At 50.7% G+C, this 16,294-nt stretch overlaps 2 protein-coding genes across 12 annotated transcripts in view; both read left to right on the top strand.

Moving 5' to 3' along the window:
* Positions 1 to 10,534, top strand: part of ARNT (aryl hydrocarbon receptor nuclear translocator) — a 28,796-nt gene extending 18,262 nt beyond the window's left edge. For 4 of the 9 annotated variants that reach the window (XM_068662809.1, XM_068662805.1, XM_068662807.1 and 1 more), the window contains 10 exons: positions 329 to 403; positions 1,195 to 1,346; positions 3,102 to 3,212; positions 3,418 to 3,496; positions 3,884 to 4,007; positions 4,595 to 4,694; positions 5,355 to 5,505; positions 6,130 to 6,289; positions 6,777 to 6,928; positions 7,508 to 10,534. In XM_068662809.1, the coding sequence (XP_068518910.1) occupies positions 329 to 403; positions 1,195 to 1,346; positions 3,102 to 3,212; positions 3,418 to 3,496; positions 3,884 to 4,007; positions 4,595 to 4,694; positions 5,355 to 5,505; positions 6,130 to 6,289; positions 6,777 to 6,928; positions 7,508 to 7,597 (1,194 nt within the window). In that variant the 3' untranslated portion in view covers positions 7,598 to 10,534. Of the gene's footprint in view, positions 1 to 328; positions 404 to 1,194; positions 1,347 to 3,101; positions 3,213 to 3,417; positions 3,497 to 3,883; positions 4,008 to 4,594; positions 4,695 to 5,354; positions 5,506 to 6,129; positions 6,290 to 6,776; positions 6,937 to 7,507 lie in introns of all 9 variants that reach the window. The other 5 variants (XM_068662812.1, XM_068662811.1, XM_068662810.1 and 2 more) reach the window with 3 other exon arrangements.
* Positions 10,535 to 11,814: 1,280 nt separating this feature from the next.
* CTSK (cathepsin K) lies at positions 11,815 to 14,877 on the top strand. Of its 3 annotated transcripts, none has more exons than XM_068662836.1 (8): positions 11,815 to 11,973; positions 12,738 to 12,864; positions 13,086 to 13,208; positions 13,324 to 13,479; positions 13,558 to 13,776; positions 13,875 to 14,040; positions 14,156 to 14,261; positions 14,341 to 14,877. In XM_068662836.1, exons 1-8 carry the CDS (start codon positions 11,912 to 11,914, stop codon positions 14,438 to 14,440), a joined length of 1,059 nt encoding a protein of 352 aa, XP_068518937.1. In that variant the 5' UTR covers positions 11,815 to 11,911; the 3' UTR covers positions 14,441 to 14,877. The 3 variants fall into 3 exon arrangements, with proteins under 3 accessions (XP_068518937.1, XP_068518935.1, XP_068518936.1); XM_068662834.1 differs by having other exon boundaries at positions 11,816 to 11,973; positions 12,681 to 12,864; XM_068662835.1 differs by having other exon boundaries at positions 11,818 to 11,973; positions 12,720 to 12,864.
* The last annotated feature ends 1,417 nt before the right edge of the window (positions 14,878 to 16,294 follow it).

Here is a 16,294-nt window from a genome sequence, read left to right as displayed (position 1 = left end):
GTTTCTTCTCCAGCAGTTGCTTTTTCATCTGCTTTTTCAAAGTACTTTGATCATTGGCAGGGTGGGTGGCTCTGGGTTATGTCAAATGTCAATTAAGATTGTTTTTTCCTACTTTTGAGTTAGAGATCAAATGTTAGTCAAATACTGTTGTGCTTCTCTCTAAAATACAGCACACCAGTTCCTGCACTTGGTTTGTGTAACAATGATTTGGAAAGGGGGAGCAGTAACTACCTGTCAAAAATAGAATTAATGGGGCAGACCTGAAAGAGGAAGCGTGCCTGCCAGATGAAAACTGGTTTGATCTCTCTCCCAATTCCTTTAAAATTAGGAACTTCTGGGGAAAGACATTGTGGATTTCTGCCACCCAGAAGACCAACAGCTTTTGCGGGACAGCTTTCAGCAGGTAAAGAACTTAAACTACCAATTTGCATGCATAGTGGTATCCAACTTGGAATCTGTCTTGTTGCTTGCAAAGCAGCAAAACTAACTGGAAAACCAAAAGAATAAACCTTAGCTATTACTTCTTTGTCCAATGGCAAGTGGTTACAGATAGTCACGTAACCGTGAATGTGAAAAACAAAGCAGAAGCATCTGATATCTAACTCTTGAATTCATCCTCTGGCTGCTGATCCAGTCTGCTTTTAGGGCCAGAGACATGGCTACAAAGTGCATACCTGAATGCCATGCTTCTGTGGCTGAAACACTGGTTCATCTCTAGGGCCCAGCCAAGTGGTGCAGAACTCGAAATGGATGTGGTTTGTTTGTCCTGTTGTGGTTACTCTTATTTCTGAGGGCGTTGGACTTGTGGCAGGGCAGGTAAGACTGCCCATGTGCTTTCATGACTCCAAAAACAGCTGCTCATATCCATTTGTCCAAATAGCTGGAATCAGAAGCAACAGCGTGCGCTTCATTTGCTGGAGGTTTTCTCATACATCTCACCAGTGCAAAGAGATAAAATAAAATATAAGCCAAAATGGTAATATTAGATTTAATACCCCCACCACCACCATCATTCGGTATTCAAGATAGCATAAGGGAATGGTAGCAGTGCTGTTTAGCTGGGGAAAAAAGTGAGATACGGTCTTGTAGGCTTTCAGGCAAAGGGCCATCACAAGTTTTTAATGGGGGGTGGCTTGTGCTCAGAAGCAAGTTGCTCTTTTATCAGGTACTACTGATGGCATTACGTTTTTTTAGGTGGTGAAGTTAAAAGGCCAGGTTCTGTCAGTCATGTTCCGATTCCGATCCAAAAACCGGGAATGGCTCTGGATGAGAACCAGCTCCTTTACCTTCCAGAACCCCTACTCGGATGAAATTGAGTACATCATCTGTACCAACACCAACGTCAAGTATGTACATGGAAATGACTTGCCAACCATCAGTGATAACACGTGAACCTGATGGGATCTTGTCCCAGAAAAATCAGCAACACAGAGCCACAGGAGCTTTGGCCTCTATTCCTCACCGAGCTTCCCATCAGTTTTTGCTTAGGCCCTGGAGAAATCACTAAGTCCCTTGAGTACTCTTTTCCAGGCACTAGAGGACTATGAAGTCAAGAAATTTAATTCCTTTGGCTGTCTCAGTTGTATAGCTTAGCAAGCTGGCAAAGTTCAACTCTACCAGTGCCTTGTCTAACTCTGTTTACTGGAGCAAGTTTTCTGTTTGCATTCAGAGCTAATATTAGTGAATATGAGTGAAGTCCAGATTTGAATGTAGCTCTTGCCTTCCTGTGGCAGTCCAGGAGGGCAGCTGGTCCAGAGTGGTTTTTCATGGGAGCAGAGCTGTCTGTAGTTGATGGCAGAAAGTAAACACTTCTTTCTTCCACTGCTGTAGTTTGACCTTGGATTCAGAAATGAGCTCATGAGTGATGCTCTGGGCAAGCTGCCATCATTTCTGCTCCTTCTTTCTCCTCTTGACTATTTTAGTAGGTTGGTAGTGTACATTGTTCCACCGCTGCATCTCCCTTGGGAGTGATCAGAGCTGCTGTCTTTACCCATGGGTGAGCTCCAGGCCCATTACACGAGAGCAGCAACTGAAATGAAGAAAAAAAAATTGCCTGTATGTTGTTCATAGCTTCAGACCTGGTGGGTGCCCCAGATGGAATCTTTCCAAACCAGGCAAGCAGAAGGCTAGATTGCTTGTGCCTGTGGGCAGGTGAAAAGCCAGGATTTTTTTTTTCTTTTTCAGTGAGGAAAAGTCCTGGAGTGCAGGTAGCACTTCTTCCCTTCCTCCAGTTAGCAAGGTGATGCTTTCTGATAAGGGAGCATTAAGTGTTGAGCACTTGGCTTTAGAGAGCTGCAATCTGAGCGCAGGGCTGAAGTCTGATGCAGATCTGATACAGGCCTTAATTCCTGCCCTAGCGTTAGAGATATCTCTTTGAACTCATTTGTTCCACGCACATCCATTCTCATATCTGTATACAACTTCTAAAAACACTGCGCAAATTCAGAGCAGATAAGCACTAATCTGTCTGATTGCTTGTGGTGCAGTTTAATCTGTGCATCTTTGGTAGGTTTTGTGTAAAGTTGTTTCATCTTTGAGATGGGGTACTACTTCAGAATCAGCAGCTTACAAAAGAACTCTTGAGAAAATGTTGTATTTCTCTTCCTTTCTTGTGGGAGGAAAATGTGTTTAACTAAATTCTGACAGTTAACAGAAGAACATAAAGAACTGCACCAGTGTCTTGGGCTTAAAAGCTAAAACTGCTGGTGGTTCCTGCAGGCTCCAGCTCTGGAGTGTCTGATGCAGATCTGAATAGAAAACTTTGGGGGTTTTTAGGACCCCACAACCTGTGCTTGTGCTTTAACAATGATGCAGAACTGGCCAGGCTTCCGGCATAGGTTATTAATTGTTCCCCTGCTCGGTGACTTGAGTTGAAGGGGGCAGACAGCCCTCTGGCTTACAGCCAGTAGCATTGTATTACGGGATCACCACCACCCCTTTCAGAGACAATGGAAATTGAGTGGAAGGATCCTTCACTTGAATAGGTTTTGCAAAAATGGTTTCCAGTCCTGTCTGAGACAGACACGTTCTCCTACAAGCAGTAGCCAGCTGTTTGCTTTCATTTGGTATTTTTTAAATGTGTTTTTCTCCTTTGCTTTAAGGAACTCAAGCCAGGAATCTCGGCCTGCCCTTTCAAACTCTATGCAGAGGCCCCAGCTGGGGCAGAGCGTCAGTCTTCCCCTGGAGATGGGCACAGCACAGCTGCCCTCAAGGTCAGGAGGTGCTCAGCTCCTTTTACCATGCCTCTCTTGCTGGTTCTGCCCTCCTGTCAAATAGTCTTCCTACCCAAACTTTCCTCTCTGCAGCAGTGAACTCCTCTGGGCTAATGAATCATTGGTGTAACCACAGAGTATCTGTTTCCTTGGCAATCATTTTTAGCAGACGCTATTCTCCTGTTACAGACGCTTTCTATTTTAGGCAGCAGCAGCCGCCACAACAGACAGAGTTGGAGGTGGTCCCAGGAAGAGAGAGTCTGTCTGGTTACGACCACTCACAGGTAAATCTATAGGGATTTCAGTTACTTCTTACGTTTGTTGTCCTGCATTATTTAAATTGCATTTTGCTGGGGCTTTAAAGGTGGCCGCATAAGACTGATTTGAGATTTGTTGGAAACTTGGATAGGAAAGTATTCTGACCTGAGTTCTGCAGATCTGCTTGCTCAGTTCTCATCTACCCTTGTTGAACCCTCTTTGCTATGTCTGTGTCAGTTCTCTGCCAGCCTGAAATGGCCATGCTGTCCTGATGAAAGCACCTAGGAGTCAGGAGAGCAGCGTGGCCTCCTGCATGTGAGGTCTTTGTGTATAGAGCCCTCAGCTGTTCTCCTTGCTTGCTGACTTTCTTTGTGCCTGATGTATTCATGGCTCACACTTGTACCTGCTTCCAGGTTCCTGTTCAGCCTGTGACTGCTGCTGGCCCAGAACACAGCAAGCCATTGGAGAAAGCAGAGAGCCTGTTTAGTCAGGAGAGGGACCCAAGGTTCAGTGAAATCTACAGCAATATCAATACAGGTAGGGAATGCTGGGCTTGTGAGATGCGTCTGGGGGCATGTTGCATGTTTATCCAATTTTAGTTTTGATTCAAGTGCTCTTTGCTCTGTCATGCAGAGCAGCTCTGGATGCAGAGGTTCAGCATGACTCTGGCAGCCTAGGTCTTGCAGAACAGTGCTGACTTTGACACTGGGTGAATAACTCCTGAGTACGCTAAGGTGCTGTTGTGACACTGTTGTCCTGCAGCCAGTGTGTTGCTGGAGAGGTGTGGGAAGGGGGGGGGGTGATAAATTGTTTCCAGCTCTGTATCAGACTGCCTGCCTTAGTCTGATCCTTCATGTTTGTCCCCAGAGATAATTCCTAGCCTGAACATAGGATGTAGTGGATGTTTTATCCCCAGCAGACCATAATACAAAGTTTATTAGGAAGTGGAGAGGAAATCAAACTAAATGAGCTTTTACAAAAGCATCTGGAGTCCGTGTCTGGATAAGGAACAGTCACATATGATGCTTTGGCTCAAAACAGTATTCTTTCACATAGGTATGTTTCTTGCTGGCTTGTTCTCTGTCCCTGTTCCTACTGGTGACTCTCTTGACTTCTCTTCACAGACCAGAACAAAGCCATTCCTGCCAGCACAGTCCCTGCCAACCAGCCCATCTTTCCACAGGGAAACACTTTTACTCCATCACGGCCTGCCGAGAACTTCAGGTGAGGCTTCCTGTGCTGGGCATTGAATGGCCTCATGTTAGCTTTATCTTGTCCTGCAGTTGTTCCAGTTGAGTTTGTGTCTTCCTCCGCAAAAGATGTGGACTCTTAGCCCCAGCCTGCATGGCAGTGATTGTCCATACATTCCTACATAGTGTGCACAGAAAATACAGGGGGAGCCCATCCAGGCCTCTTTCCAATTGAGGGGTGGGGAGGCAAGGGCTTCTGTATCCCGCTCTACTGTCTGGTGCCACTCGGCTCTTTGTCAGAGGTACAGGAGCTTTGAGGGGGCCCTCCTCAGTTGGCCCAGCATCTCCTGCTGTACAAGTCCACACCCTCATCATCACCTCATCAGACTTTTTTTCCTGATATCCCTCTGCTGTTTTGCTTACTGAAGCTTATCTGTGGGGTAGCTATACCTCTTGGACGTGCCTAGACTGTAGTCTAAGAATTGAGCTGGGTGAGAGTAGTCCTGCTTACAAACCCAGCAGCTCCTGCTAGCTGTCTGTAGCAGGACAACGTGTTGAACACTGGCATGTGAGCAAAGTTACTCTGTGTTTCTGGGCTCACTTTCCCCTACCAGTAACTTGCATGGATGGTGTTTTTGCTTGCTTGTCCTGTATGTGACCTAGCATCCTTCTGAGTGCCTCTCCCTTTTTCCAGGAGCAGCAGCATGGTACCTCCAGTGAACATTATTCAGCAACAGCCCTCATCAGCAGGCCGGATCTTAGCACAGATTTCACGCCACTCCAACCCTGCTCAGGTCAGCGGAACCAACTGGGCTCCGGGGACTCGGCCACCATTCACACCCCAGGTAGCAAAGTATGAACCCTCAGTGCAAGCCCTGAGCCCCCACCGTGCCACAGGCCCTTCTCATCAGCATGAATCAACCTGCTTTAACTTGCTAGCAGAGCAGTGCTGTGTGTTGAGTGCTTTTTACTGCTCATGTTGGCGTTTGAATAGCTTGAAGGGTTGCAATACCAATGGCTGTTGGGGTGAATTGCTGGGCTATGCTGTGCTCTCCACTTTACCCCACACCTCACCATAGTTGTTGGTTTTAATTAGTTCCTTTCTAGTATTTTCTCAGTAGAAATATTAGAGGAAGGAGAGATGGGAGGGAATGCGTTTGCTGCTTTGAGTGCTTGAAGTAGTCCAAGACCCTTCTTTCCCTTTCCCATCATTGTCAGCTTCTTGTTGCATTAGGTGCTGTGCAAATGCAGGCAAAGATAAGCACTTTGCTTTGAAAAAACTCTTTGGCACAGCTTAGGGCAGATGGGCAAGAATGGAAAAGGGACATACCCTGTATATGTACTTTCTCCTTTGGAGACAGGTCATTAGGTGTGAAGCTGGGCCAGTCCAACAACTTCTCACTCTAGTTAAAATGAGGGTGCAAGTAACAGCATCTCTCCTTCCTCTCCCATTTCTTGTTGTCGTTCAGCAAGTGGCATCCCAAACAGTGAAGACTCGGCCCCCTTCATTCAGCATGGGGACTTTCCAAGGCACCCCATCCTCCTTCAGCCCAATGACAGCACCTGGCACTACCGCTTCCCCCAGTGGCACTGCTTACCCAAACCTTGCCAGCCGTGGCACTGGCTTCAGTGAGTACAGCTTGGGAGGTTGGGGAGGTTGGTGGAGTACCAACAAAATCTCATCAGAATAGAGCTGAGTGCATCAGTCAGATACTGTCTTGATGTGATAGTGCTCTACAGTATTTGTTGTATGTTGGGAAAGCCCAGATGTTAAGAGCACAGTTAAATTCTTGCTTTGGCAGATGCTGCCCTTAACAGATTTAACAATACTCATAGTGTGAGGGTCCTGGACAGGTGAGTTTCAATCAATTTTAAGGCCAAGTGAGAGAAAACAAACCCTTCTGGACACCTGCATCTGTTGTTCTGCCCCGTAGATAGGTAGAACCAGACAAATGTTTTAATGCATGTGACAGTTTAGTGGCTCTCCCTAGAGGGAAGATCTCACCCTGTTCCTGGTGTAACAGCTAGACACCACAAATGAGTTGCGCACTTTGAGATACTGAAAAACCCCAGGTTGCACCTAGAAAAACTTGCTGGCTTGTTCCCTCTTGAACAGCAACAGAGGCAGCGCAGACCCCCACTCCATTCCAGACACGGGCAACAGAAGGTGTGGGAATGTGGCCGCAGTGGCAAGGACAGCACCATGGCCCGCCGTCTGGGGAGCAGCACGTGCAGCAGCCGCAGCCAAGTCAGCCTGAGGTCTTCTCAGTAAGACGGTGCTTTTTTTTTTAACCTCCTGTGTGAGGACTGGTGAAGGCCAAAGTTGTGGGGATGAATGATGTTTGCTTAGGTGTGGGCTGAAGTGCAGGCATCTTGTCCCTGTTTAATACCTGGTGAAGTCTCAAACTTGTGAGTAACCTGGTGGAGTTGGAACCAGGAAGCAGAGGGCAGAAATGCCTTGGCTGGACTGGCTTTGTGTTTTGATGTGTTACAGAATCAGCACAAAGCTCTGCCAGTTTTGCAGCTGAATTAACCCTTCTAGCTATAACTTACAAAAAACAAAACCCCCACCAACACCAAAATTTGCAAAACTACATAAGGTGAAGATAACTCTGGAGTTCATATTCTTGTGAGATGGTGCTCCCGGTTTTCGAAAGGGAGACAGTACAGTCACTGCTTGTGATTTAAATTCACTGTTCTCCTGCAACCTCAGACACAAGCCTTATGTGCCCTTGAGAGGGAAGTTGACATCTTGTCTGCAGTACCTCCTCTAACAAACTAATCTGTGACTAAATTACTAGTGTGCTATCCTAGTCCAGATATAACTCTGTTCTTATATCCTCACAGGACATGCTGACAATGCTGGGAGACCAAGGACCCAACTACAACAATGAAGAGTTCCCAGAATTGAATATATTCCCTTCTTTTTCAGAATAAAACAAGTGCCAGGGAAAGCAAACTATAGCTATATATAATATCCATGTGTAAAGGAAAACACCTAAGTCTTTTTTTTTTTTTTTGCAAAGACTGCTGAACTTTCTAAACACTTCCAACCTTCTGGAGGCAAAGCTCTGCCTGACAGCCTGGAGGATGGATGGCCTGTGCAGGAAGATGATGCTGTGGTTTCGGGCATCTCCTCTGTGCGGTGCTGGCAGCGAGGACTGTTTGCCAGGAGGATTGAGGAGCACTAGAGTTCTGTGAGAGCAGCTATGCTCATTGCCTGATGGCCCCACATTTCCAGAACTGCTTGTGAGCAGTTTTTGTTCAGCATACTGGGTTGCTAGGGGGGGATTCCAGTCTGGATTGCAGACAGCCTGCCTCTTACCCCAGAACTCATAAGGTGGCTCATACTGTTTTATTTCAACCTTCTATATCGTGACTCTTTTCTATAAAACACAAAAAGTATTGTAACTTTTTAAATATTGGAAGAAACTCTTCCAAGTGTGAGCTCTGTATAACACAAGTCTGGAGAATGCTTGGGTAAGAATCTTTGTCAAAAGCAAGCTTTCTTGTCAGGAGTCACCTACTGGTGGAACTTTGGTGTCTTTGGAAGGTTGTTACAGTGTCTCCAGTCCAGTGTGCTTTATTTAGATTCCCATGTTTGCAGGCATGTTGGTGTGTGTTTGGACACCATCTCTTCTGTGAACTGTGCAATCAATATGGGCCTCTGTCAGTGTGACACGTAAACTCTCTTGGGGCCCAGTCATTCATGTGAATGACAGGATAGTTACGAGCCATAAAAATATTATGTATGTAGCTTTTTTCTTGATGCATCAGGTTTGCAGCTGATGGTTTCATGCTGTCATGAACCAATGTTTCAATGGGCTTTTTTTTTGGGGTGGGATGGGGTGGATTGGACTGCTCTGCACTTTCCATGCAACTTTACCACTTCTAGATCAAGTTTCTCACCTTTATTTTGGAGCTGGATGTCTGGTTCCCCGCACAGAGGCCCTGGATTCATTCAGGAACTGGCTAGGAAACTGCATTTTTCACTACATGCTCTGAACAGCAGTGTTCACTCTTACATTCACAGTCTTAAAGAAAAATTCCTGTTATGTGGTGACGCTGTTGCCAAATCACAAAACGGAGGAGAGCAGAAGAAAAGGGATCAGAATGATTTAAAAATATATTAATAAATCTTGACTTTGTATCTGCTGGATTCTTCAGCAGAAAAACTTGTGGTAAATCTTGCTCTCCTCAGGGTGTGTAGGGTCTGGAAGAACAGTTTGATTCCCTCTGTGATGGCAAGTTGTGCTTAAATTTCAACTGGAGGATTTGTTCATTGTGGAGTTTGACTTGGAAGGAAACAGCATAACTGCAGCAGGGAAAGAATATGAATCTTTCCTGGAAACCTGGTTTTGTTTTGGATGAAGTCTGCTGAGCATTTCTCCCTCCTCCCTGCATGTTGGTGAGACCCCCCCCCTGTGGAATGGCATCCTCTATGGTGTGGTGAAAGGAAGGGTTGTGGTGACTTTCAGGTCTCAGTGGTGAGGGGAGAACCTCCAAAAAGCAGATTTTGGAGACTTACCTAGCAGATAATGTCTGTATGGGGAAGGTTTTGAGTGAAACATTTTCGTTACTGTAAAGTAAAAAATGAATTTCAGTATTTGCAAAGACACAGAAGTTCCTCTTGGTAGTGGAACAGAACTTTCTTTTTTTTTCCTCCTGCCTTTGTTGGGGAAGGAAGACTTTTGAAATTTTGCTTCAAATTTACCTATGAAAAATGCAAACCTATTACGGAGCTGGGAATCCTCCCTTGATCCACCCTCCATCTTTTTTTTTTTTTTTTTTAATCCAGGGAAACTGCTACCAGCAATAACTGTGTTGGGTCCCTCTTTGCCTGCAGGAGCCTGTCATGCCCCATGCTGTCTCTCTTGCCAGTTCCCTGGTTGTCAGGCTGTGGAGTTTCCTCAGGCTTAGAGGAGATCTATTTTGTATAGTATGGTGTTAACTGTCCCAGGTGTTCATACTTGGGCTCGTGGTGCGTGCTTGCAGGACAAAGGTGGTGTGTGAAGGACCAGCATCAAACCACACTGTCCTCCAGTGGTGAAGCTGTTCTTAACATGACCAGATGGAGAATGGATCAGCACTTCCCTGCCAAAAGAAGAGGAGAATTCTTCTTTCTACATAAATCAAGCCCTGGGTATTGGAGGGGAGCTTGACCTTTTGTGAAGCTACAGCTCTGATACGTTCCGGACTGATCTCCAGCTGTTGAGCTCTGTCCCAGGGCAGCAGTGGGAGCTGGACTTGCTGTTGGTGCTTTGAACCCACCCCTGAACACATCAGGACCTTGGGGGCTGCATGGAAAAAAAGATGAAACTGCTAGGTCTGTATCTCCCCGGGCTTGGAGCTTGTTTCTCCCTTCCCTCCTGCCCATGGGCATCTAAGCTCTGGTGGGTGATGCTGCTGCAGACTCCGGGTTTCAGGTCCTGCCATGGACAATTCAAGCAGCTGGGGAAAATAGGCTGAGCAGCCAGCAAATGCCAAGCCTGTTGGGGAAAAAATTGCCAAGTCTGTTGGGAAATGTTGGCCTGGCTGTGGTGCTGGCAGCAGCTCAGGACCAGGAGTGGCAAGGGGCTGGTTGGGTTTTGGCACCTGTGCCCTTCCTCATACTGCTTGAGGGACAGAGCTGGGGAGGGCAGGGGGCGTGATGGGACAGCGGGGGGTGAGGAGTGTTCCATCATGTCCTGTTTTGATAATTGTATTATTTTTCAATGTGTGTGTGGGGGTGTTTTTTCATACAATTGCTTGGGGCAGGCAGGAGCCAACCCTCCTCTCTGGGGGCTTGTTTTGGGCCCAGGGCTCTGTCGGTGCAGGGGTTGCAGATGATTATATGTAGCAGAGATTTTACAACAAGATATTTTCCCTTTTTTTCAAAGCTCTGTGTTATTGCTGCCTCCTTGCTTGCCTCCCCTCTACCACCTCCAGCTTTTGCCCTGGGGCTGTGCCCCTGTCAGGGTTGCCCCGAATCCCCTTCCTGAGCCTGGCAGCGATGCCAGGCCAGCGTGGAGGGGTTGGGTGCCTACCTGCTGCCTTTTCCTGAGCTCTTCCCTTCCTTCCCCTCCCCCCTCTTTAATTGCTTGCAGATCGTGGTCTGGAACCCATTAGCAGCCCTTGTGATCTGCTGGCTCGTGTTGGAGCCTGGCTGGGGCCTGCGTGGATTGCCTTGCCCTCCCTGCAGCTGGGGAGAGTGCACCCCCTCGTTACCCCCGTTAACCCTCCTTGCCCCTGACCCATCTCCAGCCCCTGCCTGGTGCAGGTTGGGGCAGGGGAGCGTGGCCCCGAGCCGTGCTGTGGCTGCGGGGCTGTGGCTCAATCACATGCAGACGAGTCAAGGCCCCGTGCTTGGGGCTGCCTCGGGGGGGGGGGGGTGAATGCGTGGCAGAGCTCTGGTCTGATTCAGCCCCTGCTCCTCAGCAGCTGGGGGGGGGGGGCAGGGGCCTCTGAGGGGATCCTTTGGGGATGGTGGCATGGATGCAGTGCAGCCCCCGTCCTCTCAGTGCCCCTTGCTCCTAGCGTGGCCCTGGGGTGGTTCATCCCTGTTTGGGTGAAGATGTCCCTGTGGGGTCTGCAGGGACAGGGGTGGTGAATGCAGGCATAGGGGATGGTGGTGTCACAGCGGGGCCCTCTGGAATGTGAATAAGGAGGGTTTTCTGACTCGTCCCCATGGGAGCCACATGATGGGGTGACAGTCACAGCAGAAAGCACCGTCTGGCCCTGCTTCCCCATGGCCGTGCTGCCTGGATGCTAGGCTGGGCCACGGGGCCGCAGCTCTCCCAGACCCGTCCCCCCCCAGCAGGGTCTGGGTGTCTGGGGTGGCCCAAATCCTGCCCCAGCAGGAGGTCACAGAGCGGGAGAGCAGCCACAGGCAGAGCTGGGGCCCTATGCTGAGTGCTCCAAGCATTGCACAATGACCCTGAACTTCTCAGGCCTAATCCTGCTGTGCGATGCTGCTCCTGAAGCAAGCGGGTGCTCAGCCCCCCGTGGGGTGCTGGGCTGGCTCGGGGGTCTCCAGCGGGGCAGCAGAGTGCCCCTGGGAACAGACCCCAAGCTGCTGGTCCCTGGGCTGGGGCTGACTCAGCTCTGCCCTACAGCATCACGTGAAGCCAGGGGAGAGCTCTTGCCATACCCCTGTCTCTTCTCCCCCCTCCCGTTTCCTCCTCCTCTCCAACACTGTGCAATCCCAGGCGACTGCCAAAATTTTCCAGCTGCCTCCAACTTCCTCAATCCAGCAGCATAAAAGAGCTGTGGATGCAGCAGCTGCATCCCCAGTCCGGGCTGTGGCACGCTCCCACCGATAGCAGGATGTCGGGGTAAGTGGGTGAGGGTCCTGCAGGCAGCCCAGAGCCTGTCAGGGTGCTGCTGGGACGCTTGGGTGGCTCCCCCTCCAGGGAAAGTGAGCCCAGCAGGGATGGGTGGAAATGGGGCCCTACGTGGCCATCTCAGGGCCCTCCCTATTAGGGATACGAAATGGGAAACGGGCACAGAGCAGGGAGTGGGGGTGGGGGGCTGCGCTCCTGGGCTGGTGTCCCCTGCTCTGCCCTGGAGGCTTGGCGAGAAAGAGGACTTAAGGGACTTAATGGTTAAAGCAACCGGGGGGCAGGGCTCCTGGTCCCCTCCAGCCTGTACCCCCAGACCTGGATTCCCTGGGGTCTGGGGAGCCCTGGTGGAACTGGAGGCTGTGGGGAAGGCTTCAGCAGGGCTGTAATGGGAACCAGCTGCCCTGCTCATGTGATGCCTGTGTGCAGCCAGCGTTGCCTGCAGCAGGGCCCTGGCCTGGAAAACAGGGCGGGCAGTGGGTCCTGGTCCCCCAGGGCCTGACAGCAGCATGGCCTGAGGGTCCTGGTCCCCATGGGGATGGTGCTGGTCTCCTACCACTCCTTAACAGGGTGGTCACAGGTTTCCAGTCCCCTACAGCCCGAGGCTCCTGTGGCCGCAGGGTTTGGGTCCCTTCCAGCACCAGCACAGGGACTATCCCCTGAAACTGGGGTACGCACAGGGTCCTGTCCTTCCCTTCCAGCACTGCCAGGCTCAGATGGCCTCTGTCCCCATCCCACAGTGTCTGTCTGTCCCCCAGGATGTGGTGGCCCACACTGCTGGTCCTGTTTGTCCCCACGGTGGTGGCCCAGCTGCAACCTGAGCGGGCATTGGATATCCAGTGGGACCTGTGGAAGAAAACGTACCGCAAGCAGTACAATGGTGAGGTATGGCAGAGCCCCACAGGAGGGGACTGGACCCTGGAGATTACTGGGGCTACGCGGGGAATGGGGTGACAGATCTTAGGGAGGTGACATCTGCATGGGGTTGGTGCTGGTATCTTTTGGGGTGTGAAGCAATGGAGTGAGTCCCCATGGAGGAAGGGGGATGTGGGCGGGACCCATTCATCCTGTGCTGTGCCCCGACACTGTCTCACCCTGTGGCACAGGCGGATGAGGTGGCACGGAGGCTGATTTGGGAGAAAAACCTCAAGTATATCAACACTCACAACCTGGAGCATACGCTGGGTGTCCATACCTTTGAGCTGGCCATGAACCACCTGGGTGACATGGTGAGTGACTAGGGGGCCAGCGATGGGGTGGGAGAGAGGGGACAGTCAGAGCACCCTTGGGTGCTCTGCCCAGTAGCCCTATGGCTTCACCCACCTGCTTCGGCTCCTTCCACAGACCAGTGAGGAGGTGGTGAGGACAATGACAGGCCTGAAGGTTCCCCGGAGCCGCCCACACCACAACGAGACACTCTACATCCCTGACTGGACTGACAGAGCTCCTGCTGCCGTGGACTGGAGGAGGAAGGGCTACGTGACACCCGTCAAGAACCAGGTGAGTGTGGTGCCCCTGGGGGTGCTGGGGTGTCCAGAGTGCGTCAGCTCCCCACCTTTACCCCTTGCGTCCCCATAGGGCCAGTGTGGCTCATGCTGGGCCTTCAGCTCGGTGGGCGCGCTGGAGGGGCAGCTGAAGCGGAAGACAGGGAAGCTGCTCTCGCTCAGCCCTCAAAACCTGGTGGACTGCGTGGCCAACAACAACGGCTGCGGTGGTGGCTACATGACCAACGCCTTCGAGTACGTCCGGCAGAACCGCGGCATAGATTCAGAGGATGCCTACCCCTACATTGGCCAGGTCAGGGTCTGGGAGGCTGGGTTGGGTAACCCCCCCCCCCCCCCCCCAGGGTGACCTTCCCATCCCCTTCTCACCTGGCCCCTGCTGGTTCTGTGCAGGACGAGAGCTGCATGTACAGCCCCACCGGAAAGGCGGCCAAGTGCCGTGGCTATCGGGAAATTCCTGAAGGCAATGAGAAAGCTTTGAAGAGGGCTGTGGCCAGGATTGGACCCGTCTCTGTGGGCATCGATGCCAGCCTGCCCTCCTTCCAGTTCTACAGCCGGGGTGAGAGCCGGGGGGAACCCCTACTCTGCTAGTGGCCAGATCGTTATCAGCCTGGGGAAACTGAGGCACGGCCAGGTGGTTTGTCCCAAGTGTGATCACCCGTCCTGTCCCCTAGGTGTGTATTATGATGAGAGTTGTAATGCTGAAAACATCAACCATGCGGTGCTAGCAGTGGGCTATGGCACACAGAAGGGCACCAAGCACTGGATCATCAAGAACAGGTATGACGGGACAGATCTTCTGGGTTAGGGTTTGCCTAGTCTTTGCTGGTAGCTCAGGCTGTTCCTTCTCGTGCTGCAGCTGGGGTGAGGAGTGGGGCAACAAAGGCTACGTGCTCCTGGCACGCAACATGAACAACGCCTGTGGCATCGCCAATCTTGCCAGCTTCCCCAAGATGTGAGCGCTCCCAGCCTGCTCCCTTCCTGTGCCCATCAGGCTGCCCTGCCCTGCTTCTGTCTTCAGACTCACACCTTTCGTTCTCAGTCTCCAAAGCTGCTATCGCTCCAGGGGCACTGCTGCTCCCCCATGAGAAATCTCACCCAGTTGAGGGGCAAGTCCCCAGCTACAGAGAACCGCTGCCATCAGCTCATCCCAGGCCCCATCAGCATGACGTGTGCCTGATGCCACCTTCCCAGGGCAGTGGATGCTTGGGCCAGTTTTGGCCAGCTCCAGGGGGCTGATCTGTCTGGAGATGATTGTGCAAACTGGCCTGGGGCCAGTCTCTGCCTCTGGGAGCCAGACATGGACCTCCCTGTGCCGAGGGTGTGATCTGGCCCTCCTGCTTGTCTCCCCCTTCAGCCCAGGGGGCTGTGGAAAATATGTTTTTTTTTTTTTTTTTTTAAATAAACAACGTTGGGAATAAAGCTCAGTCTGATTTGCTCTGTGCTGCCTTGACACAGTTGTGAGAAGGGGATTCTGGGGGGGCAGTTGGGGGGAAGCCGTTCCCTCCCGGAGTGGTTGGAGCTGGCTGGGGCGAAGCAGGACAGAAGGGGCTGCTGCCACCATGGGGACCAGGAAATACTGGTGGCCTTAGAACAGGAAAAAGTAGTGCCTGATTCCTTTGATGGCTGGAGATGGGAAAGATCTCCTCTGGTTTTGCAGGACTCTTGCAGCAGGCTGAAGAAATGGGGGGACCAAAGGAGTGGAAGTAAAGCAGAGTTAGAAATAAGCAGCTGGTGCAGGCTGCAGCGCCCTGGCTTCACGGTGAATGTCCATGCCAGGACTGGGTGGTGTTTTGCAGCCCAAACCCCACATCACCCTCCCCCCCCCCCCCCCCCCCCCCCCCCCCGTGAAACCCAAGTGCTCCTTTTAATGAAACAAATTGCAAAAATGGCTGCAGCAAAGCTCATGGTGAGCCCTAACAGGAAGGCAAGGCGGTATTTGCTTTAGAAATTTACACCAAAAAAAAAAGTTAAAAATGAGCTTTTTTCTTGTTTTTATGGTATGTTCCTCTGATGTACAAAGCAAACACCAGCATATGGTGAATGCAGGCATGCTGCTTTCCTCCCAGACCAGCAGGGAAGTGGCTGCTCTGCTAACTGGGATGAAAGTCCCTTGTGGGCACAACCAGGCATAGTGTCTGTACCTCACCAGGTCTCTTGCACGAGATACTGCACAACATCCCTGCATTTTTCCCTTTCCTGCTTTAGCCAGGATGGTGTGTCTTGCTTATGACCCAGTGGCATGGGCAGCTCCTGCACACACTGATGAAGCTGTGCTGCAGGACACTGGTGCCAGTGTAGGTACAGTCCCTGCCTGCATGGGTGCCAGCCAGCCCACCTTCCTCCTGCACCAAGTGGGTGAACCTTCCCTTCTGGCAGCCTGCCTTCACTGAATGTAAATTTTTGCAGCTTTGACTTCCACTTGCATTTAACTTATGTTGCCTTCATTCCTGGTGACAGGCATCAGTAATGTCCCTGGAGAGTGAATATAATTCCTTTTGGGGCAGGTGGGTGCGCAGCTCTCTGACCTCCTTATACCATGCTGCTGGAATAAAACAGCTTTTAAGTGCACGACAGCTTTCTTTAGGTGTGTTTAAGGGCCCAAATCAATCGCAAAAGCATTGTGATGGGCCCTTAATTAAGACCTATAAATCACGGTGGACATAGTGAAAATGCTTCTGTGTAGCTCATTGTTCTGGAGCCATAGCATAAAGGATTGCTGTAGCTGGGCTGCTCCTTGTCTGGAATTACCTTTCAGTGCATCTCTGGATGTTTTTTCAGCGTTCAAAATATAGAAGAAACCACCAACAACA

Source organism: Anas acuta, chromosome 28 (genome assembly GCF_963932015.1).
Source record: "Anas acuta chromosome 28, bAnaAcu1.1, whole genome shotgun sequence".
NCBI classification, from domain to species: Eukaryota; Metazoa; Chordata; class Aves; order Anseriformes; family Anatidae; genus Anas; species Anas acuta.
Note: the sequence above shows the minus strand (reverse complement) of the source record. Positions and strands in the feature narration are given on the sequence as shown.

Bases quoted from the DNA above. Each gene is read 5' to 3' on its own strand.
- CTSK (XM_068662834.1), top strand. From the start codon at position 11,912: ATGCAGCAGCTGCATCCCCAGTCCGGGCTGTGGCACGCTCCCACCGAT. The intron at 11,974-12,680 runs GTAAGTGGGTGA...CTTCCCTTCCAG, and splicing joins ACCGATAGCAGGATGTCGGG to CACTGCCAGGCTCAGATGGC. The intron at 13,480-13,557 runs GTGAGTGTGGTG...GCGTCCCCATAG, and splicing joins TGACACCCGTCAAGAACCAG to GGCCAGTGTGGCTCATGCTG.